This window comes from Mauremys reevesii, linkage group 2, assembly GCF_016161935.1.
Source record: "Mauremys reevesii isolate NIE-2019 linkage group 2, ASM1616193v1, whole genome shotgun sequence".
Taxonomy (NCBI): domain Eukaryota; kingdom Metazoa; phylum Chordata; order Testudines; family Geoemydidae; genus Mauremys; species Mauremys reevesii.
In genome coordinates, this window is record NC_052624.1 from 82,422,358 (window position 1) to 82,446,269 (window position 23,912).

At 43.4% G+C, this 23,912-nt stretch overlaps 1 protein-coding gene across 5 annotated transcripts in view; it reads left to right on the top strand.

The window, feature by feature from the left end:
• TRAK1 (trafficking kinesin protein 1) overlaps positions 1–23,912 on the top strand; it is a 136,099-nt gene that overhangs the window by 40,016 nt on the left and 72,171 nt on the right. The window contains exon 1 of one of the 5 annotated variants that reach the window (XM_039524007.1): positions 16,141–16,265. The exons of 3 other annotated variants lie outside the window; for them this stretch is intronic. In XM_039524007.1, the coding sequence (XP_039379941.1) occupies positions 16,202–16,265 (64 nt within the window). In that variant the 5' untranslated portion in view covers positions 16,141–16,201. Of the gene's footprint in view, positions 1–16,140; positions 16,266–23,912 lie in introns of those variants that run through there. One more of the 5 variants, XM_039524009.1, reaches the window with a different exon arrangement.

A 23,912-nucleotide genomic window follows, 5' to 3' on the forward strand; every position in this document is an offset into this window, starting at 1 on the left:
GGGTGCCGTGCATGCCAGAGGCCCTGCAGGTAGCACAGGAGATTATGTCCCTCCCGGTGCCACCCACACTGGCTCCCACAGTTCCCCAGTCATGGGGCAAACTCACGTTTGGACCACTATGGTCCCCAACTAAGCGACACCGTTCCCCATCACAGGGAACGTCCCGCCAGTGCTTGCCCTGCTGTAGCTGCCACGCCTCTGACTGTGAAAGGCAGATATGCAGCACAGTCCCATTCATCCTCGGACCTTGGGCATGGGCAGAGAGGCTCGAGGCGCAGCTCTCCAGCGACTGGGTGCAGACCTCTGGAGGCATGCTCCCCCTGGCAGGGGTACTGGTCCTGGCACCCAGTATCTCGGAGACCGCGGTACCACTCCAGGGACCTGTCGATGGATTGATGCTACCATTCCTCGGACCATCACCAATCCCCTAGGAGGGCATCAACGTGTGCGGACCCTTCCCAGCACCGGGCCAGTTCCGATTCCCAGTCCCACTCTTCATCCCGGTACCGTTCGTCAAGCGCAAGATGTAGATCACCGGCTCTAGGCCATCATGGATCCATCGAGCACCGCCGGTCCCGAAGACCTCGTTCCAGATCAGACTCCAGGCGGAGTGACCAGCACCAGTCGGGACAGAGCCACCTTTCCACTCTGTTCTGGTCACCTGGGAGCGACCGCTCAGGATCCTGCCCTGGTTCGGAGCAAGGTTCCCTGACGGCAGGACAAGCTCTGGTACCGGTGGTACCAGCTATATTGTCAGCACCGAAACAAGCCCCATGGCCTCAGGTGCAGTGGCTGGCACTGTGGTACCCATGGAACACATGGGGGTTCTCCCAGGCTGCCCCCTTGGTGTCCGGAGCTTCTATGAGACCAGTTGCCTCTCCCTTCTGCCCTCCTCCAGTGCAAGAAGCCTTGGGTGCGAGGACCCTGCAGGTCCAAGAGGGAGTAGGGGACCAAGCTACTGGGCCACCAATGGTTGTGGAGGACCCTATGGCACCAGCATCTTTCTTGTTGTTGCCTGACAAGGCTATAATGCCCCCGGATCCTCCGGATGACACTAAACTGCACCAGGAACTACTGAAGAGGGTCACTGCCAACCTGGGCCTTCAGGCGGGGGAGTTAGAGGAGCCCTCGGACTCTCTTTTTGATATCCTCTGCTCCACACCACCGGCCAGGGTGGCTCTGCCCCTTCATGATGGAGCCTCTAAGATTACTAAAGCCCTGTGGAAAAATCCTTCCTCCCTGCCACCCATCTCCAAGATGGCTGACCGCAAGTACTTTGTGCCATCCAAAGGCCATGAGATGGTTAACCACAGGGAGCGACAAGGTCAACCCGGGGCTCCCCCTAATAATAAAGACTCCAGGAGACTAGACTTGTTTGGGCGTAAGGTTTATTCATCCTCCAGTCTCCAGCTGAGGGTGGCCAAACACCAGGCCCTCCTGGGATGCTATGACTTTAACATGTGGCAAGCCATGGCCAAGTTTGAAGGCTCCATTCCTGAGGCTTCCAGGAAGGAGTTCTGGGCGATCATGGAGGAGGGCATGACTGCGGCCAGGGTGACACTCCAGGCGGCGTCCGATGCAGCGGACACTACTGCCCAAACCATTGCCTAGGCCGTCGCTATCCTGGGAACGGCAAACTGCAACCACTGGGAGCTGCGGATGGCCATGCAAATGTAAACAAACTGATGGCCCGCCAGTGGATTACCCTGACGGGCTGCAGGTTGCTCACCACTGATATAGAGGGTATTTTTGAGAGAGAGAATAATAACCTTCTCTGAATTAAGCATTGGATTGATAGCCAGGAAATTGGGAGTTCTGATTCCAGCTCTCTTGCTGAATTGCTCTGTTGCCATGAAAAATCATGTAATCTTTGTGTCTGCCTTGCATATCTGTATGTTGGAGATAAAACTTAAAATATTGTTGTACCTCACACTTGGGAATTGAGGACAGGTTGATATTAACATAGCGCTTTGAAACTATAATGCATTGTATAAATGTTATTACTACTCTTATCTTTTGATCTGCATGAAAGAATGGATATCAAACAGTGGAAAGTTATATATTTAAATAGCTCAGCATGAAAAGACCTTGAGCTGCCACACCTGTCCTACAGGAATGTCCTCAGGAGTGTGACTGCTAATGGAATGACCTGTTTTAAATGTAACAGCTGAAACACCCTCTCTGTATGAGTTCATGTTTTTGTAAGGTTTAAAAAGTCATTAGCATTAGGTGTGTGAAATCACTGACACTTGTCTATCCAAATGATTTCATCTCAAAATTACAGTTCCCTAAAAAGTGGTAGTGAACTGACACAAATTGTGGATATGCGCAACTTGAGGGACTGTCTAGAATTCTGTGGAAACTCTTCCAAATACCACAATCTCATTCCCCCTCTGTCCCCCCCCCCAAAAAAAAAAACCCTCCAAAACCCCTCTGCAAACCATATGTAGAATTATAACTCTTTTTGCCTGGTGGCACTGTAATTTTAATTTTTCACACACACGGTAAATGAGATTGTATATCATTGGGTTAATTATAGCTTTACTAAATAATTTGCCAAGACCCAAAAGAAGCATGCAAAACACTAATTGTGGGATACAAGAATAATAACTGGATTTGTTCAGAACAGTTGAAATGATGCAGAGATATGAGTATGCATGCATATGAAAAGTATTAGCTATGGCTATGTGGGTCAGCATTCCAAGGTTCAGTAAATCACGATAATGAAATTCAGCACTAAAGTAGTGCAGCATCCACTAATAACAAGGGAAAATGCAGAAATTTGATTTCAGTTGAGCAAAACAAATGCTCCCATTGTAAATGTAGTAATACGTTCAAAGTTTGGTGCTCTGTTTTCTTCAGCTTTCTTTTGGTGCTTTTCAAGTGCATAAAATAAGGTTGATATTTAAACTTAAGACAGCACATAATACTTCAGGTATAGTATTAGAAATCTCTTTCTGTTTAGGTTTGATGTGGTCCCCATCACTGTAGTATCTAAGCAGTTTCCAAACAATAGCATAGTAAAGATATGTTGTCAGAAGAAGTCCTCTGTGTAAATATATACAGGCTCATCTTTCCAAATGTTCTGGAGGTGGCAAAGTTTGCAGATGACACTAAACTACTCAAGATAGTTAAGACCAAAGCAGATTGTGAAGAACTTCAAAAAGATCTCACAAAACTAAGTGATTGGGCAACAAAATGGCAAATGAAATTTAATGTGGATAAATGTAAAGTAATGCACATTGGAAAAAATAACCCCAACTATACATACAACATGATGGGGGCTAATTTAGCTACAACGAGTCAGGAAAAAGATCTTGGAGTTATCGTGGATAGTTCTCTGAAGATGTCCACGCAGTGTACAGAGGCGGTCAAAAAAGCAAACAGGATGTTAGGAATCATTAAAAAGGGGATAGAGAATAAGACTGAGAATATATTATTGCCCTTATATAAATCCATGGTACGCCCACATCTCGAATACTGTGTACAGATGTGGTCTCCTCACCTCAAAAAGATATTCTAGCACTAGAAAGGTTCAGAAAAGAGCAACTAAAATGATTAGGGGTTTAGAGAGGGTCCCATATGAGGAAAGATTAAAGAGGCTAGGACTCTTCAGTTTGGAAAAGAGGAGACTAAGGGGGGACATGATAGAGGTATATAAAATCATGAGTGATGTTGAGAAAGTGGATAAGGAAAAGTTATTTACTTATTCCCATAATACAAGAACTAGGGGTCACCAAATGAAATTAATAGGCAGCAGGTTTAAAACAAATAAAAGGAAGTTCTTCTTCACGCAGCGCACAGTCAACTTGTGGAACTCCTTACCTGAGGAGGTTGTGAAGGCTAGGACTATAACAATGTTTAAAAGGGGACTGGATAAATTCATGGTGGCTAAGTCCATAAATGGCTATTAGCCAGGATGGGTAAGAATGGTGTCCCTAGCCTCCATCGTCAGAGGATGGAGATGGATGGCAGGAGAGAGATCACTTGATCATTGCCTGTTAGGTTCACTCCCTCAGGGGCACCTGGCATTGGCCACTGTCGGTAGACAGATACTGGGCTAGATGGACCTTTGGTCTGACCCGGTACGGCCTTTCTTATGTTCTTATTATGTTAAGTTAATGTGACATCTATGAATTCCACACAGTTTTATTTCCTACAGTTTCACTACCTTCTTTATAATGTAAATGTATAATGTAACAATATACTTAAGTATATTGTTTCTGTTACAGATGAGCCTGAAGATGGGCATGAGTGGGAACTGAGGCAGTGAGATAGTACAAAATAAAGAGAAGTTATTTTCTGTGTTTCATTTTGTATATAGTGAGGGATTTAAGTTTGACTAATTTGATTCTTTAGTTCCCGGGTTGCAAGACTTGCCAAGTGAAGATCTATATAATCTGTCTAGGGGTATGTCTACTCTACGAAATTAGGTCAATTTTATGGAAGTCGATTTTTAGAAATTGATTTTATACACTATGCACTAAGTCGGTGGAGTGCATCCTCTCTACTGTGGCTAGCATCAACTTGCATCCCACAGTTCCCGCAGTCTCCACCATCCATTGGAACTCTGGGTTAAGCTCCCAATGCCTTATGGGACAAAAACATTGTTGCGGGTGGTTTTGGGTACATGTCGTCAGTCGCCCCTCCCTCCGTGAAAGCAACATCAGACAATCGTTTCGCACCTTTTTTCCTGGGTTACCCGTGCAGACGCCATACCACGGCAAGCGACTAGAAGAGCACAGCTAGGCACGCTGCACATCAGAGAGGCTTTGAAAACCAGTTTCATGACTGGCCAGGCTTCGGTGTGACACTTGTGTGTGTTTCTCCTTGGTGCAAACCCGCCCCCTTTGTCGATTTTAATTCCCTGTAAGCCAACCACCCTCCCCCCTTTGAAATAAAGTAACTATTGTTTTGAAACCATGACTTCATTCTTTATTAATTTAAAAAAAAAAAGAGAGATAATGGACAAGGTAGCCCGAGTCGGGTGGAGGAGGAGGGAAGAACAGGACACATTGCTTATTGTAGCCACACTAAAAATCAAACTGTTTGAATGACAGCTTTCTGTTGCTTGGGCCATCCTCTGGAGTGAAGTGACGTGGCTGGGTGCCCGGAGCCTCCCCTCCCCCCCGCGTGTTCTTGGGCGTCTGGGTGAGGAGGCTATGAAACATGGGGAGGCGGTTATACAGTGGATGCAGTGGGGGTCTGTGCACTTGTTGGCTTTCCTGCAGCTCCAACAGACGTTTCATCATGTCCATTTGCTCCCCCATTAACCTCAGCATTGCCTCCTGCCTCCGCTCTTCGCGCTCACTTAATTCTTTCCTGGCCTCTGCCACTGAATGCCTCCAGGCATTAAGCTGTGCGCTATCAGTGCGGGAGGACTGCATGAGCTCGGAAATCATGTCATCGTGAGTGTGGTTTTTTCCGCCTTCTAATCTGCGATAACCTCAGGGACAGAGATGATAGGGGGAGCGATTCTGGGGGGACTGCCTGGCAGGGGCGGCTCTAGGCACCAGCAAACCAAGCTGTTGCCTAGGGCGGCCAAATCTAGGGGGCGGCAGGCTGGGCCGGTGGACCTGCCGCAGTCATGCCTGCGGGAGGTCCACCGGAGCCGCGGGCAACTGGACCTGCCGCGGGCATGACTGCGGGGGCTCCCGCGGCTTGGCTGGACCTCCCGCAGGCATGACTGCGGCAGCTCCGGAGCCGGAGCCGCCGACCCGCGAACCGCAGCCGCCCGCGGAGGTTCGCTGTTCGCGGCTCGTGGAGCTCCGCGATCATGCCTGCGGCAGGTCCGCTTGTCCCGGGGCTCCGGTGGACCTGCCGCGGGAGCTCAACCAGAGCCGCGGGAAGAGGGGACCCGCCGCGGGACCGAGGAAGGGCGGCGCAGCACACCGCGCTGCCTGGGGCAGCCTAATTTCTAGAGCCGCCCCTGCTGCCTGGTCACCTGTGCTGCTGAGTTCGCCACGCTGACCAAACAGGAAATTAAACTCAAAAGTTCCCCGGGGATTTTCCTGTGTATGTGGCTAGTGCATCGGAGTTCAAAGTGCTGTCCAGAGTGGTTACAATGGAGCACTCTGGGATAGCTCCCGGAGGCTAATACCGTCGATTTGTGTCCGCACTACCCCAAATACGACCCAGCAAAGTCAATTTTAGCGCTACTCCCCTCACCGGGAAGGAGTACAGAAGTTGTTTTTAGGAACCCGTTAGGCTGAGAGAATGGGGTTGGTTGTGTGGACGCATTCATTTTTAAATCGACCTAACGGGGCTAAATTCAACGTAACCCTGTAGTGTAGACCAGGCCTTGGTGTTTATACCTTACTCATTATCCAGGTATCTGAGTGCAATACACAATGTAACCAGTCTGACATGATGTTTAATAATTGATTTAGCTTTTGCCAGAATGAAACATTTAAAAAACAAAAAAGCCAGTCCTACCGACCATTTCAGTGGAATGGAGAAGAGAACCAGAAATCAAAGATGCACGTCTAATTTTGTTCTGAAGGTGGTAAGATTTCTTGTGGAAGACTGTTCCATAGCTAACAGGAGAGCAGGAGCTTTCTGGTGACACACTTCCCTATAATCCCACTGCCCTGTTAGCTGTAATTTGGGAGATACATTGACGAGGTGCTTGCTTAGTAACTGAAACGTTCTCTAGGAGCAAAGGAACTTTCTCACCCTGGTGGATATGTTGCATTAATCAAGTTTGCTGGTCGCAAATGCATTAGCTCACTGTGGCAGAGTCCACAGTTGTGGAAATGGGGCCTACTCTCCTAGTCTGATGTAGGTCTTGAAGGGTATTTTTGGCAGTTTGTATGTCTCTGGGGATCTAATAGCAGTATGGGTTCAGGACATCAATGCTGTCTCCTAGTTTGGTAAGTGGAGGGGGCGAACAAACCTCTAATTCAGTGTGTCTTGACTTCTTTGGAGCAAAATGGATAAGCTTTGGGTTTGTCTTGCATTTAGTAGCAGGATAGCAATCATGATGCATGGTTTTAAATGTGTGTTTTATGTGGGGGTAGACAGACTGGTTTTCTGGGCCTCGGAGGACCTCTCCTGGAGAGAGTCAGGTTGAAGAAAGAAGTAGTTGATTTCTTCTTTTCGTTCTTTGTTTATTTACTCTCACTTTTATATTACTGCTTTCTCATCCTGTGATGTTTGTGTTGAATGCTTGCAATATGATGTTTCCTCCAGCCCCAGCTCATTATCTTGAGTAATTTAAGGCACCTGGTACCTCTGAAAGTACTGCAAGTGTAGTAATTTATGAGCCAGATAAACTGAAAAGTCTGGGCAGTCTCTCTGTGGTGTTGCTGTGCTTATGGTAGATGTTTTGCTTTGATTTCCATCTCCAGTGCAAATTCTTACTTTGAGACACTTATTACAAAGGGCAAACCATGATGATCTTGTTTCTTGTTATTCCCTGCTGTTTCTTTAGAGGTGGGAAAGCTTTATGTCAGCAAATTGATGACTAGGCTCTATTTCCTCCTAGATACTCCATGTAGCACAGAATACTTCATCCAATATGACCTATTACTAAAGAGAAGCAGTCCTTAGACAAGTGCCAAATTGCAAGAATGTTGGAACTTGTGCTAGTTACTGCTTAGAAGTGTTTCCTATAAAAGAGAATCTTTTTTCTTTATTTATGAAATCTTTTAAACCTGTCATAAACATTTTTATAATCTGTGGAAAAAATTTTTGTGGAATATTAAGTATATTTTAGAGAGATTATAATGCAGTTTGGTTTTCAGTTACAACTGGAAACTTTATTCATGATGTAGAGTTAAAATGTCAACCATGGAAACCTGCCTGGCATGCTTATAGCCATGGTTATCAATGAATGATTATTGAATGTTACGTGAGAAGGAATGAAATCAAAACATTATCAATAGTTATAGGAGTTTGTGAAGGTCGATAGGGTGAAAAGCAGTATCCTTTCTTTAAAAATAAAAATAGTAATGGAGGAGATTAAAGACACATTATGCTCTCCAAAGGGCAAGGGCTTCAGCATGGATGAAAGCCCAATTTCTCTGCTTAGCAACTCACCAACAACAAATCCAGACTGCGGAGCTTGTTTTTGTTTGTGGGTTGAAACAAGCTCACACTTCTACTCTGCCTGCTGGTTCCAGTCTCCTAAGCCAGTTTGAGCACAGGACATAGTGTAATTTGTCATGCATTGGCTCAAAAGCAGAACAGGAAGACAAAACAGGGCAGACAATGCAACGAGTGTCCATGAAATGAGCCAAAGTCAATCTATTAATCCCATTTTCAGGCTTCTTAATCTTGATGATAATACTACTACTTAGATCTTACATCATTGTTTTTATCCATACATTTAAAAGTATTTTACAAAGGAGGTAAGTATTGTCTGCATTTTATAGAAGGGGAAACCGATGCACAGAGATGTAACTTATTGAAGGTCAGCAAGTTAGTGGCAGAGTTGGGAACAAAGCAAGCTCTTCTACCTTTTATTCCAGTGCTCCATCCACTGGATGATATCTCCCTTGACAACTGCCCTTTTCAATTAATATTTACAAACTAAGCTGACACCAAGTTTTCAAAACAAGTTTATGAATAAGACATTGTTAGCTGCTTTCTTGACTTTTGTGGGAAAGAGGATTTATTGTTTTTCAGCACCACTTTTATTAGACTTTTGGGTACTTTTGCAGCCTTACTTCATCATTACAGATGACTTATTTGATATGATCAGAGATGTATAAAATCTTGTAGTTTTATAGCACTCTGACTACTGCCCAGTCATGTCCTACAATTCTCAGAAGCATCAGCACTGTGCTGCTAGATACCCTCCGTTCTGTTGGAAGGAAATCTGTCCCAAAAGATCCACTTGCTAAAGAGAGTAGTAGATATTGTGGGTGAACTCCTCAGCTAGTGTATATTGGCATAGCTCTGTTGTAGTGAAAGGAGCTGTGCATTAGTTGAGAATTTGACTGTCTATGTTAAATCTGTCTCCCAGAGTTGGAGCAAAACTTCTAGGCAGAATATTAGGAATGATCTTTTTGCTTTCCTGTGTGGCTCTTTTTTATACTTCTCACTCATTCAGGTTGGAGTTTAGAAGACCTGTAACAGGAAGTATAGCAAAGAATGTAAACAGCTGGTGTTTGGTTTTAATATAGTACTTAGTACAATGTACAGACAACATTTTATCTTTAAGTAGACATTAATTTTGCATGCATATTCCAATCTGTTCTCTGAGGAGTTGGGGGTAAAAACGTTTGATTTGTAACTTGCCTGCAGCACAGGAGTTCTAAGGATATGTCCATATGATGAGGTTCATTCTAGTGTAACCCACTGGTGAGCATGTGTTACAGGTTCCCTTCTTAGACTCCTGTTCTCTGTGGATTGGTAATTACAGTGTCCAGCTATAGAACCGTGGCTCGTTAGCTCAAGTTGTAGCCCCTCATGGAGCTTTGGAAGTCCCCAGTTCGGACCAAAGTGTGTTGACCAACATGGCGGCCATGACAAGTATGTAACCCCCTTGGTGAGTGTGTGTTGCACCTACAGCACAGCCACCAAGCCACTTGGCCTTTCCTTTCAAGAAATTATAAACACGATGGCAAGAAGATGAAAATGTACACATCCAAACTGCTTCAGTTTGTTAGCTTGCCCTTTTTGAATATAAACTTGCTATGTCCTGGAATAGGAAATGTGAAGAATTAATTTGAATCTTTAATTAAATTACAATCAAACAAATGTCTCCACATCTGATAAATAGAAATGCATTTGAAAATTACTATTTGACATTTTGGAATGACAGACATTCTTTTAAATTCAGCAACATAAGTAGGCAAGACTTGTTTTCACTCATTAGTTAGCCTGTGAAGAATAAAGACTGCCACTTTCCTTCAAAGACAGCCAAAGTAGATTGCTCTGCTTCTAACCAAAACACAGTCAAATCTTTACCTATCAACATAATTCAGTCTAGCAGGGAAATAACCTTCAAGTCATAAAGGGATTTCCTCTCTGTTGGGCAAAAGATTCAACTGGCTGGCCAAAGTGTCTGACATGTAGATTTACAATTCAGCAAATTACCACCTTCATCTTCAGTATCAAGGTGCAGCTCAAGGAGACTACAGTTCCTAAAATGCAAGCTGTCTTGGTCTGACTACATGTTGTTGGGATCAAAATGGAGCGCCACATGCTTGGAATCGTAATCTCCATGAACTGTGATGTCAGGTTAATGACCAAGGCAGCTGCAATCTACTGAATTTAGTTCAAATTGTGTACAGCCCATGGGCTTTTGGCATGTTGCTCTTATGACTCGCAGCTGGGCAAAGTTTAGATGTGCTAGATTTGATAAGAATAATTCAGGTTTGTTTTTTTTTCTTAGAGAAGTATCAGAGTAGTACTGCAGTGTCATGGTTTGCATTTTTATCTACCCAGTCAAGCATGCTGTAAATCTCTTCCTAATTTCACAAATATGTTCATTGGCTCTGAAAAATAGAACTACAGACTATATATTACAATTCCAGGATTTCTGGAGGCAGTTGCTTACAAAAAAATCAAGTTTGCAATTATTTCTAATGCTTCATCTACTTCATTCCCTGGGGGACAGTCGCATAATTTGCTAGGGAAAATGTATATTTTGTATTTAAGTGTTCAGTGTTGTCTCAAATAAAGCCTTAGCCTCATGATTTTTTTATGCCCTTTACTGTAATGAGCTTTATATTATTTGCTAATAAGTATGTATAATGTATTTGATGTGTAAATTACATGGACTATTATGTTGGGATCCTGAAGGCCAAAACATGTTGCTGTCCAATCTGACTCTCTCCAGGAGAGGTCCTCTGAGGCCCAGAAAACCAGTCTGTCTACCCCCACATAAAACACACATTTAAAACCATGCTTTTTTTTCTTTTTTTCTTTTCAGGAGAGGAGTGTATATATACAGTAGTATACTTCAGGGATATTTTATGGAATTTAATGTTCCATAGGGAAGGTACATCATAGACACTAAATAGTTTAACTCTGTTTACTTATCTGCTTTCTCATCAGAGCTAAATGTTCTCTTTTCGAAACAAGATTAATTGGTAAAAATTTAGAATATGGTCTGTAGCAACAGAATCTACTTTAAAACAACCTGAGCCAGGTCCTAGCAGTATATGTGTTCAAAAGTTTGGGCTCCCCATATCTGTAGAATGTCCTCTCTTGGAAGTTTAATGTACACAAGCCCATATGTACCTTTTTTCTTTGCCTCTTCACTTCAGAAGTAGAGAAGTGGTAGACTAGAATGTTAGCAACAAGTTCACCATGTGATAGCTTGTGTCTGTTGGCATTTGGTACATACACAAAATGAGGGACAGACGATACCCTATAACTTTTTTCTATTTTAAACTTTCAAAATATAACATCCCAGAAGCATGCCATTTAATTAAAATAATAATTGATTCTCATAAAATACAAACTGGATCATTAAAAAGCAACAGAGAGTCCTGTGGCACCTTTAAGACTAACAGATGTATTGGAGCATAAGCTTTTGTGGGTGAATACCACAGGACTCTCTGTTGCTTTTTACAGATCCAGACTAACACGGCGACCCCTCTGATACTAAACTGGATCAAGAAGTTTTTAAAAAGAAACCTTTCCCAATATAATATTAAACTAGCCTGTTGTTGTTCAAAACAACACTGACAAAGCACTAAAAATACAGGGTAGGCAGTAATCCGACACTGGCAAGGAGGTGAACAAGGTGCCTTAATAAAGTAACCCCCGTCCATTCCCAATTTATTTGATTCTGTGAAGTCAGAGGGTGATTTGTCTTACATTTTGTGATATGGGAGCAGGCTATCATTTACCATTGCTATTTACAATTGGCTATTATAAATTTTATATATACTTCATAAATATCTGTTTTTCTTTCCATATTAGCATTACAGATATTGGGAGTCCTATGTTTATTAACAACTGGCAACAGAAAAAAAATGTTTCTACCTTGTAATTTGTGATTGATTGATTTTGTTTTTTGATGACTCTTGATCTACAAATGAAATGTCTCACATTCTGCTTTTGGGGAATATGCCTTCCTGGCTTTAAACTACACCTCTACCTTGATATAACGCTGTCCTTGGGAGCCAAAAAATCTTACTGCGTTATAGGTGAAACTGCATTATATCGAACTTGCTTTGATCCACCGGAGTGCGCAGCCCCCCCTCACCCCCGGAGCACTGCTTAACCGTGTTGTATCTGAATTTGTGTTATATTGGGTCACGTTATATCGGGGTGGAGGTGTACGTGTTATCTTTTTAAAAATCCCTATCGTTCTAAAACACTATATAAATGAATTTGAGAATCCCCTGAAAACATTAAGAAGTCTTAAACCCTATTTTTAATTTGTATTACTGTAGTGCCTAAGAGCCCCAGTCATGGACCATATAGGCCTTGTACAAACACAGAATGAAAAGACAGTCCTTGCCCAAAAGGGAGTATAGCCTCAAGAATAAGACAGGTGACAATAGATGGATAAACACAGACCAGTTGGGGAGTACAAAGAAACAATGAGATAATATTGGTCAGCATGTAGCACTAGCAGGCTAACAGTTATCATGTATTTTGTTGGCTTCAAGTGTTTTGTAGGCCTTGGAGGAAAGAAGATTTTAAAGGAGTTAGTTTTGCAGATATTTATGGGAAGCTTATCCAAAGTGTGAGCAGGGCAGTGTACATTTATACAATCCAGAGTTTATAGTTTGCTCATAACTTATTTCAAAATATTTGCTGGGTAATGAAATACTCCTACATCTTGCATTACAATTGCCTGAATTTCCTTATGTTTAAATATTTGATTATTTTTAAATTGGATAAGTAATACAATAGCACATCAGTAAAATGTGATCAGAATATACAACATAACATGGGGTTTTGTGATAAGCAGCCCCAGAGGAGGAGCTTGGGCTGGAGAGAGAGAAAGGGATTCCCCAAGGATACCCCAGGTGCTCCATGGGTCATGCTAAGATTAGGCATGTTTCATGAAAGTTGCAGACCTAAATTGTCCATCCCACTTCTGTGAGACTACCATTTTCACTTAACCAAGGAGGTGTTGCCCAGCTGGATATTTCTTTCTATAGAATTTCTTCTCTCTGCCATTGTGTTTTCTCACTATGATGGGGCGATTGTGCCACTAGCCCCCCATTTTCTCAGTTATGGAGTGGAGATGATAATATTGACCTACCCTACTTGATAAGCATGTTGTGGGGCTTAGTTTTGTAATGTGCTTCGGCTATGTAAAGAAGTATGTGAGTGTTAATTTTGTTTTTGTGAGAAAGCTAGATCCTTTCCAATTTAAAAAGATGTTTCTGACTTCTGACTTCTAACGCAATCTTGCAGAATACTGTCTGCAAAATAATAAAAAAAAAGGCAGCATTTTTGAACTCCCTTCCTACCCAGTGTTTACTCATCTCACTGAGAATTAACTTTGAAGCTTAATTGTGACCATTTAAATCCTAGTATTAAGCAAAGCTACTTTTTAAAAGGAAATTAAATGCTGGAGGAAAAGATAAAACCTTATGCTACGTTATGGTGCCCTTTATGTTTAAAATGTCAGGAAATGCAAAAGTTCCTATAGCAAGGAAATTAAGAATAAAACAAATGGCATATATGTAAAGTAGTTGAATTAATGTTTCTGTAGGACCCTTCATTTTTGCATTCCCTAATGTTATTTTAACAGTGCAGCCTTAAAAGTGCTTTTAATTGTATGTGCAATTTGACCCACTGTGTGTGTAAGGAACTGTCAAACCTGTGATTAGGTGAGATGGAATGGATTCTGTAGTAATCCAGTTGTAGTCAAGGTTCTTGCATATAACAAAATCACATACTGAGTTAGAAAACACATTTATGAGTGAAAAAATGTTAGTTTCAAAGTTCAAACTGTGAACGCTTCTGTTCCATAAATGATTGTATTACTGCTCCATATGAAAGATTATACAGGGCTTTTTAATGGCATCGTATGTTCCTTTGAAATTTACTTACTTGCAGTTTATGTGCATACCTTACTGTTCTCAGGTAAATATTGACCATATCATGCAACACACTGATCAGTAGAATTAAAGCACGTTTATGGTTTAAAGGCCTCTGGCTACAACTTTACTTAACTCTTTAAAGATCAAAAATCGGAGGTTTTATTGAACTTTTAACTCTGGAAGGCATGTCAGGCTATGGCAACCCATAATCTTCCTAGGGGCTGGAGTAATTAAGCCAATGGGGAGAGCTCCCTCCTGTTGGCTTAGAGCAGCTACACTAGAGAGCTCTCTAGTGTTGCCATTGCCTAGGTCTGGGGAGCCCTGGACTCAGGTCCTAACATTTCCACTGCTTTCCTGTGCAACCTTGGGTAAGTCACTAAGTCTCTCTGTGTCTCAGTTCCACATCTGTGAAATGGATGTTACATCCCTTGCTCACAGAAGTGCTGTAATAATAAAGTCCTTAATATTTGTGAGACTCAAATACTGTGGTCATGGGAGTTATTAACTAGATAGAGGAAAATGTATGTTTTATTATAATGGTAATGATATTAATATTAATTTCTATTGTAATAGAGTCTAGGGGTCCAGTTACAGACCAGGGCCCCATTGTGCTAGGCAGTCATGTACAAAAGATGTATTGTAAATAGAATATATCATTCCAAATCTCAGAAATCTTTTGTAAAGAACCCACTGGAGTCCATAAAAGATGGGGAAAGGGGAATGTGTGTGGAATATAAGAACAGAATGGATGTCTGAGCATGTAATAACTTTTACCCCCCAGTTGCAGATTTAATTGACTTCCTGAATATTGTTATAAATACTAATTTATTAAAATTCTATTCCACAAAGAAGTATTTTATAATTTTAGTACAGGGGTTGGCAGCCTTTCAGAAGTGGTGTGCCAAGTCTTCATTTATTCACTCTCATTTAAGGTTTCGCGTGCCAGTAATACATTTTAACATTTTTAGAAGGTCTCTTTCTATAAGTCTATAATATATAACTAAACTATTGTTGTATGTAAAGTAAATAAGGTTTTAAAATGTTTAAGAAGCTTCATTTAAAATTAAATTAAAATGCAGAGCCCCCCGGACCGGTGGCCAGGACCAGGGCAGTGTAAGTGCCTCTGAAAATCAGCTTGCATGCCGCCGTTGGCACGCATGCCATAGGTTGCCATAGGTTGCCATAGGTTGCCTACCGCTGTTCTCAGCCTATTGAAGGACCTGAAAGTGAATCCTTCTCCACACCAGATATTTTGGAAATTAAAAATACTGAGCAGTTGTGTGTAACCAGTTAAGCATGTTTAGCTATAGAGAATGGCTGTAGCTTGCCATAATCCCTTGTTTTCTGCCACAGAGCGTAGATGTTTGAAAAATAGGTCGCTGGTTCGCTGAGAAGGCAGAGGGCAAAAGTAGATGAGCTTATATAACGGGGCAATGTGTTACTGTCTGGTTTTCTAGTTCTGCTCTTTCATCTTTAATGTAGACATTTTCTTTTTGCAAAATTAGTTCTTAACTACTATAACAGCGCAAAATAGTAATGTAGCTTCATTTTCCACCTGGGTGGGGGAGAGCTTCTAACACACGATGGGAGGTGGTAATGCACTTGATTTACGTTATTAAGGCACTGGATTATTAAGGCACAAAGGATCGCAAGATTATGATATTGCAAAACAGAAAAAAGGTATATTTGTATTATAATAAAGAGGGGTTTTTTTCTGTGTGGGAATTTTTCTTTATTTTTTGTGAGACACCCATTAGCTTTGTGAAGCCAGAAACAGCCAAATACATTTCCTCCGTCTCTGCATCTCTTTCAGAGCCAGCCAGTCTCCATGGCAACATGTTAGACTGAAAGGTATGTGAGGACCAGGGAGGAAAGGAATGAGTTAGAAACAGCCAAGTGGTGGTGTGTGTCCCTAACGTCAGTATACGAGCCTTTTGATAGGATGGTTTTGTTAACTCCCATCCAAGGCTCCTGTGCAGAGCTTCTTTATTAGAGCAGCTGCTAGGGCATCTGCTTTAGAAATCTCTCTCCTACACCCTTTTTCCTCTCCTTTTACTTTCTCCCCCACCCCTCTTATTTTGGCTCCAGCCTCTCATTGAAAATGTGCAGCTCATTTTCATCATTCTGTCAGCGTCTTTGCACTTCAGTTTTTTGCAAAGGCAGGGAGGCATGGTTGCATTTCACTTGACCTCAACAACACAGTGAAATATCTTCTATATTGCTGAAGGATACTGACTATGCAGAAATTTATTGAAGCGGATTACTATGAACTAGACTGGTATTATGAAGACTGCACGGATGGTAATTCTGGTTTGTAATCTATTGATGCAGTATTTGTAGTTTGTAAGACCAATGCATGGGTCTTATACCCTTTTGAAAAGAAACTGAAGAAAAAGGCAGCGCTTTGGTGCAGCAGAGATGTCTGGCCTGTAACATCTCAGCATCTGTTGGAAGCATGCTCCAGGAGACTGCTGTAAGGCTTTCTCTTTTACAGTGGGAGTGGCAGATGTACATAATTACTGTACAATCTCTTCCTCAGCAGAAGCAAATAACAGAGAAGTGCTAACTGTCTAAATATTAAGAACCAAGCTAAAATTGCAATAACCTTGCTATAATGAATGTTGCACTGAATTATATTTTGTGTGTACGTGTGTGTACAAGAATGCTTGTGCATTATAGAGGCATGGCAGACCCTCTAATATGTACATATGTTTCTATAACATAACGTACTGTGTGTGTGTGTGTGTGTGTCTATTTTCATAAATATAGATATAGAGAACATTTTATGTATAAAATCTCTCTTTCTTAGAGCTGCAGCAAACTAGCTGCTAGAACTGCCAAATTGCAAACTCTGGCAAGCAAGTTCCCTGGAGCTCCTTGTGAGCTTTCTGCCATTTGCCGAGGTGGTGATTTCTTTATCACAATGCTGAATGCGCTCATCAGTCTCGTGATAGAGGGTGTATGGGGAGGGCAGAGGAGAAAAGCCCAAAATTGCATTGACACTTTACTGGGAAATTCAAACTCCCTCATCCATCCATAGCACCCAGGTGGAACTCTTAAAACAAAATTTAGCATTCAGACTATCACTCTGTCACCATCTTGTACTGCATTGGAATTTTTGTGAGCAAGGCAAGTCCTAGGTCACCAGGGCATGAGACTAAGGACAAAAGGCAGCGGTGGGGAGAGAATGTGTGTTGGACACCAAAACGCTTCATGGTGCTTTTTGTGATAGCATCAGAGAGACTGATAGAGGACATGTTTAAGTCAAAATATGAGCTTTTTGTTCACCTGAAGTGTTGTGATTGGCATTACAATAGCACACATATGTGCTTAATTTGTTTTTCTGTGTTGTGTTGTATAAAGTGGCCCTAGACTCACCTGCTTCTGAACTTGGAGAACTTCTATTTTTAAATGAATATTTCTCTGTCTGTATTTAGTGTGTGGGACAGATCCATATACCTATTTGAGAGGGATTGTTTAGTTGGACCATTTTTCATTTGGTTTGACTCTATTATGTAACGGCGTCCTCTAGTTATAACCCTAGTAAATGCTGCAGCATCTGATTAATCTGATTGATGTAACAGACTGATGAGCTGGCCCAGTTTAGGAAGCTTAAGAACTAGCACAGTCATATAACCATTAAAAAGAGTGTGTGTTGATTACTGCGGTAAATACTGAGCGACCTTGTTTGATTTTGGGGAACAAAAGTGGTAAATGTATTCTATAATTCTTTTGTGTGGTTCATGTCAGCCATGTCAAAATGGCAGTGTGTGCAAGAATGTGGCATGAATGAGTATCAGAGCTATGAGAGCTACTTAATAAGCAAGTGGTACCCTTAATTTTTATGCATTATGTGACATTTAGGGTATGGTTGCCAACTTTCTAATCGCACAAAACCAAACACCCCTGCCCCGCCCCTTCCCCAAGGCCCCACCTATGCCCTGCCCATTTTCCAAGGCCCTGTCCCCGCTCACTCCATCCCCCCTCCCTCCCTTGTTCGCTCTTCCCATACCCTCACTCTTTTTCACCAGGCTGGGGCAGGGGGTTGGGGTGAGGGAGGAGAGGTGAGGGCTTCAACTGGGGATGCAGGTTCTGGGTGGGGCCAGAAATGAGGGGTGTGGGAGAGGGCTCCAGGCTGGGGCAGGGGGTTAGGGTGAAGACTCTGACTGGGGATGCAGGCTCTGGGATGGGGCCGGAGATGAGGGATTTGGGGTGCAGGAGAGGGCTCTGGGCTAGGGCCAAGGTGTTCGGAGTACAGGAGTGGTGCAGACTCCAGCTGGGGATATAGACTCTGGGATGGGGCCAGAGATGAGGGGTTTGGGGTGCAGGAAGGGGCTGTGGCAGGGAGTTGCGATGTTGCGGGGTGGAGGGCTCCAGGAGGGAGTTTGGGTGTAGGAGAGGACTCTGGACTGGGGCAGTGGTTGGGGTGTGGGAGAGGGGTTGGGGTGCAGGGTCCCGGTGACGCTTACTGCGGCTCCCTGGAAGCAGCTGCCAGGTCTCTGCAGCCCCTAGGCTCATCTTTGCCTCCCTGGCCGCCCATGCGCCTAGGGGCTGCAGGCAGGGCCGGCTTTAGGGCGATTTCCCCGATTCCCGTGAATCGGGCCCCATGGCGTCCAGAAGAGGGGCCCCACACCCTCCGCCGAAATGCTGCCAGAAACAGTGGCAACCGATTGAGCTGCCACTGAATTGCTGCCGCTATCTTCGGCTGCAGCTCAATTGCTGCCGCTGTCTTTGGCGGCATTTCAGCAGCAGCTCTTTCGAATCGAGCCCCACACGTCCTAAAGCCAGCCCTGGCTGCAGGGACCTGGCAGCCATTTCCTGGGAGCCCCGTGCTAAACTAGGGCAGGCAGGGAGAATGTCTTAGCCCCAGAACCCCTGCTGTGCCTTCGACCGGACTTTTAACTGCCTGGTCGGTGGTGTCAACTGGAACCACTAGGGTCCCTTTTCGACCAGGTGTTTAGGGCACAGGCTCAGTGGGATAGCCATCGCTTAGGCCCTGGTCCTGCAAAGAGCACCACGGGGGAAAGGCCCAGACTTCAGTGTGGTACCATGTGAGCACAGGCACCATCCATTTGTGCTCCTTCCAGGATTTGAACTTTAATATGGAAAATAAGATAAACTGGTGGCCAAATTTTGCAGCCCTTTATACTTTTCTACAAATTAAAATAAATGAAGGGTACCTATCTATATGCTCCAGGTTCCCATGGCACTACTTAAAAATATGTCCTGGGTACAGCATTTTAAAGTAAACCATCACCATTTTAAGGTAAGCCTTCTGCTTAGGACAGTTCCCACCCTTACAATTACAATTCCCTGCCCCTTTGTTTGTTTTCAAATGCCTGGGATAATTCAAATTTATAATGATTTTTTTTTAAAGCAGGATGTAAAATTCCAAGGTAGGAAAGAGCGGTTACTAATATCCTTTCAGTATTCAGTAGCATAATCACATTCCTAATTGATATTAGTATACTGACAAGATACTTCTAGTGAGGAGCTGACCAAAAACCAGACAAATTCAAATTAGAAGCAAGGCAAAAAACTTTGTAATAGTGAGTGATCTCCATCCTCTGCCTTTCTGGAAGATGCTTTAGTCCAGTTCTGGAAGATTGTGTATTTGACAGACCACGGTGGACTTTTCATTTCTCCTTACATGAAAAAAAATATAGCTGTGTTTAGAAGGCTCCAAATGTTAGCAGTGTTTTTACAACAAAGTTGCTAACTTGTTTTATGGGGATAGGAAAATAGAAATGTTCACTCTTGCCATCATATAGTTCCACTTTCTTGAATCTGCTGCTCAAACAATTTTAAGACGTTTTTGATAATTAAAAATCTAAAAGTGAGATGAATTATTGATATTTCTTGTACATCTGTCAGAAAATGGGTTGAACTAACAATAAACGTGTAAAAATCTATAGGGAAGCAATTATAGTTAAGATTTTGGAGTGAGTGGAAGAAAACATTTAAAGGGACACAGTCATTTCAAATCCAATTATTTAAACAAAATGAATTGTAGTTCCAAGCAGTACACGTGTCCCTGAAATACCTGGCTGGTTTCTGTTGCTGTACAAATCATGTTTTTCAGTTTTTATAACATGCTTTTCTTTCTCCTCTTGCCAGGTCTAAATCCACACAGACAGAATGGGAAACTGAAAGTAAAACTTAAACAGGAGGGGGACAATTTTTCTTTAAATCCTTTAATTTAGCAATTTTGGAAATTGCTTGTAAAAACAGTAGGTCAGTGTGTGCAGACAGAAACATGGTGCAGTGGCTGTTGAAAGTGTCCAGTTCCAATGGAGTTGGGCTGCTGGGAAAGCCAGAGAGGAGGCTTTAGGGACCAGAACCAGTGAGTCGGTACAGGCCCTCTGTGCGGATGATCTCAGGCTTCTCAGGGGTCTGCTAGTCTTAAGACACAGTGTTTCTGTAAGCATGGGGGGGACTTTGCCTGCCTTTTGAGTAATGAAGGGTGTAGTCTGTCCCTGACACAAGGCATGCTTCCTTCCAACAAGTAGAGTGATTGTCCATCATGATCTGGTTGTATGCTGGGAGGTACTGTCAGTCCTATCTCAGTTCCTTAGGTTAGCGGTGACCTCTTAGGACTTAATGGGTCTTGCAGGCTTTAGCTGCTCCTGTACTGGTAGAGGGGAGCATGTTCTTCAGGGTTCCATATTGATATATGAATTTGGGTCTGAAATTAAGTCAGTTTTTTCCATTTAAAAAATGTAGAGGGAGATGGATGAAAAATATCTTTGGATGTGTTTGGACACAGTACCTTTAAAAACACTGTACAATAGGAAACTGAAATTTTACAAAAATATAGCACAACACTTCTTAAAGACATCACTTTGTCTCGTCTTATGGATGAGATAAAAGTAATCTAATCTATAGTCAGGGGTGAGCTGACTTTTTAACTGGCTTACCCGCAAGGGAAGCTTTGATGGGCTCTGGCTGGGAAGCCTGTGATTCCTCCTCCCGGCCGCCGGGGGGCGCTGCGCTGCGGGAGCCATGTGAGCTGCCTCCTGGCCCTGTTGCTGCTACTGCTCCTTGTACCTCTGGCCCTGGGGCTCCTGCTGCTGCCTGGTGAGTCCCCGGCTGTGTCCTGGTGCTCAGGCTGCTCCCAGCCGCTCTCCCCGTGTGAGTACCCGCCCCCCCCCGCTCCCAGCCCCTGTCCACAGCCCCTGCCCATACCGCCCGCAGCCACCCCCTGCCACAGCCACCCTTTGCCTGCAGAGACCGGCAGCCAGCCCCTGCCCACAGCCAGCCCCTGCCCGCAGCCGCCCCTGCCACAGCCACCCTCCGTCCGCAGCCACCGGCAGCCACCCCCTGCCGGCAGCTGTCCGCAGCCAGCCCCTGTCCGCAGCCAGCCCCTGTCCGCAGCCAGCCCCTGTCCGCAGCCAGCCCGCCCCTGTCTGCATCACCTGCCCACAGCCAGCCCCTGTTGCAGCCAGCCCGTGTCACACTCCCTGCCTCCAGCCAGCCCCATGTCCACTGGTGCTCTGCAGTTCTCAGGGCAGTAACCCTACACACCTGCTTCAATGAGGGGGGGGCAGGGAGCAGCTGTCAAAGATGTGGAGTCCTAGATTTGTGAATGTTTTCCTTGTACTATATTGCTAAGACTTCTTATTTTGCTTTCTGCAAACAATGCCCAAAAACACTACATTGATGGTACAAAAAAGAAATTGCTTATCATTTGGTTGATTGAGTTCAGCAAATTCAGTCCTTACACTTCTCTTACCTCACCTGTAGTTAAACTCAGTGGGCATAATACTGATCATCTCTGCTTGTGAAATATACTATTGCCTTTGAACACCTGCTGCAAAAAAAACCCCAAACAAACAAGCCCTCAACCTTGTCAGAGTCCTGAAAGATTTGTAAATGGTTGGGATTTTGAAATAATCTCTTTTGCTGAGTATATTTTTGGTAACAGAGAGTAGGATTATACAATAAATTCTTACTTTCTCTTTATCATATCCCAAGCTCAAATCATCCATGTTTCTGCCCAGTACCTCGGTTAACTGAAAATATTGTAAACAAAGACATATTGAGCTGTATTTTTAGAAATGCTTTCATTTTGAATAATGACTAGATGCTTATATAATATGTGGAAACGGGAATCATCATGTAAGTTGGCATTAATCAAATACACAGATATGTTGCACAGATTTATTTTTTAAAATTGCAGGTATGGTATGTGGGTGAAAGGGGGAGAATGGGCAATTGAGTAGGAAAGAAATCTGTGATTCATCTGCATAGAGATAGTAGCTGAATTTGTTTACACGGATGAGATTACCCAGAGATGAGGTATATAGAGAGAAGAAAAGGGGACCAAGGACAGAACCCTGTGGAACCTACCCAGAAACTTGGAGGGGGTATGAGGAGAATCCTCCAAAGGATACGAGCATTTACAGAGGTTGGAGGAGACCCAGGAGAGGAGAGAGTCATGAAAGACAAAGGAGGACAAGATTTCAAGAATGGGAGTATGGTTGACTGGCTTGAAGATAACTGACAGGTCAAGGAGCATGAGGATGGAGTACTGGTTCTGAGGTTTGGCTAGGAAGAGGTCACTTGAAACTTCGGTGAGTGTAGGGGGTGGAAGCCAGAGTGGAGAGGATCTAGGATGAAATTGGAAGAGTGGAATTCCAGACAGCTGTTGTAAATAGCATGTTCAATGAGTCTAGAAATGGAAGGGAGATGAGGTAATAGCTGGAGTAAGTGGTGTCAAAGGTGGGTTACTTTAAGATGGGAGCGACTAAAGCTTGCTTGTATTGTAAGGGGGAAGAGCCAGATAAAGAGAAGAGCTTAAGGAGAAGAGTAAGGGAGGGGATGAGTGTGGGTGCGAGGGAGAGCAGGAGATGGACTGGGGTCACTAGAAGAAACTGGAGGGTTAGAGGAGAAGAGCAGAGGAAAATTTCTGTTATGGGGAGAAGGATGACAGTGTTGCAGGAGGGGAAGGAATAGCAAGCCAAGGGGAGGGGGAAGGTCACATTGTATTTTCTCGATTTTCTGTTGGAAGAAATCGGTGAGATCCTGCACAGATAGTGGAATAGAGGCAGGAGAGAGGCGGGTTTGAGGAGTGAGTGTTTAAAAACAAACAAACAAAAACAAAAAAACCACGACACTGGGTTGTGGGCATGTTATTCACTAAGTTTGAGAATGTAGAGTTGTTTAATTAGGAAGATGGAAGAACTGAAAGAGGAGGGAATGAATTTGTAGTGGAGTAAGTTAGCCTGACTATGGAATTTTCATCAGAGACATTCCACAGTAAGAGAGCAGGAGCAAAAGAGGAGGATGTTGGGGGTGACCCAGAGTTGAAGGTTGGCAGAGATATCTTCATGTACCCACACTTTACTTAGTTACCAATTTATTTCATAACTTTTTTCTAAGAACATAATTGTAGATACATGTGAAAAAGGATTTACAAAACTTTCCAAACCTTTATACTGTTCCTTGTCATTGTGAAAGATAGAACTAAGGTTCATCGAGATGGATACACCTCTCAAAATTTACTTTTTAACCATTTTAAAGTCCTCCTCATTCCCCTTCCAACTTTCTGTGGAGTTCCACTGGGCTCTGTCCTTGGTCCCCTTCTCTTCTCTCTACACTTCATCTCTGGGCAATTGCATCTACCTCTCTGCTCCAGACCTCTCTCCCTCTATCCAGACTAAAATTTCAGCCTGTCACTGATATCTCCTTCTGGGTATCTAGCCGTCAGCTCAAGTCCAGCATGGCTGAAACAGAGCTCCTAATCTCTCTCTCGCCTTCTCCCACTCCTGTCAAGACTCCCTGCTTCTTCCTTTGTTGGTCACTGTGGACAGCACTACCATCCTTGTTGACATCCAGGGTAGAGGCTTGAGTGACATCTTTGACATGGACCTCTCTCTAGGACCTCATATGTGTAAATCTTGATGATTCTTACTGTATAACATCTCTAAGATGCAGCTTTTTCTATCC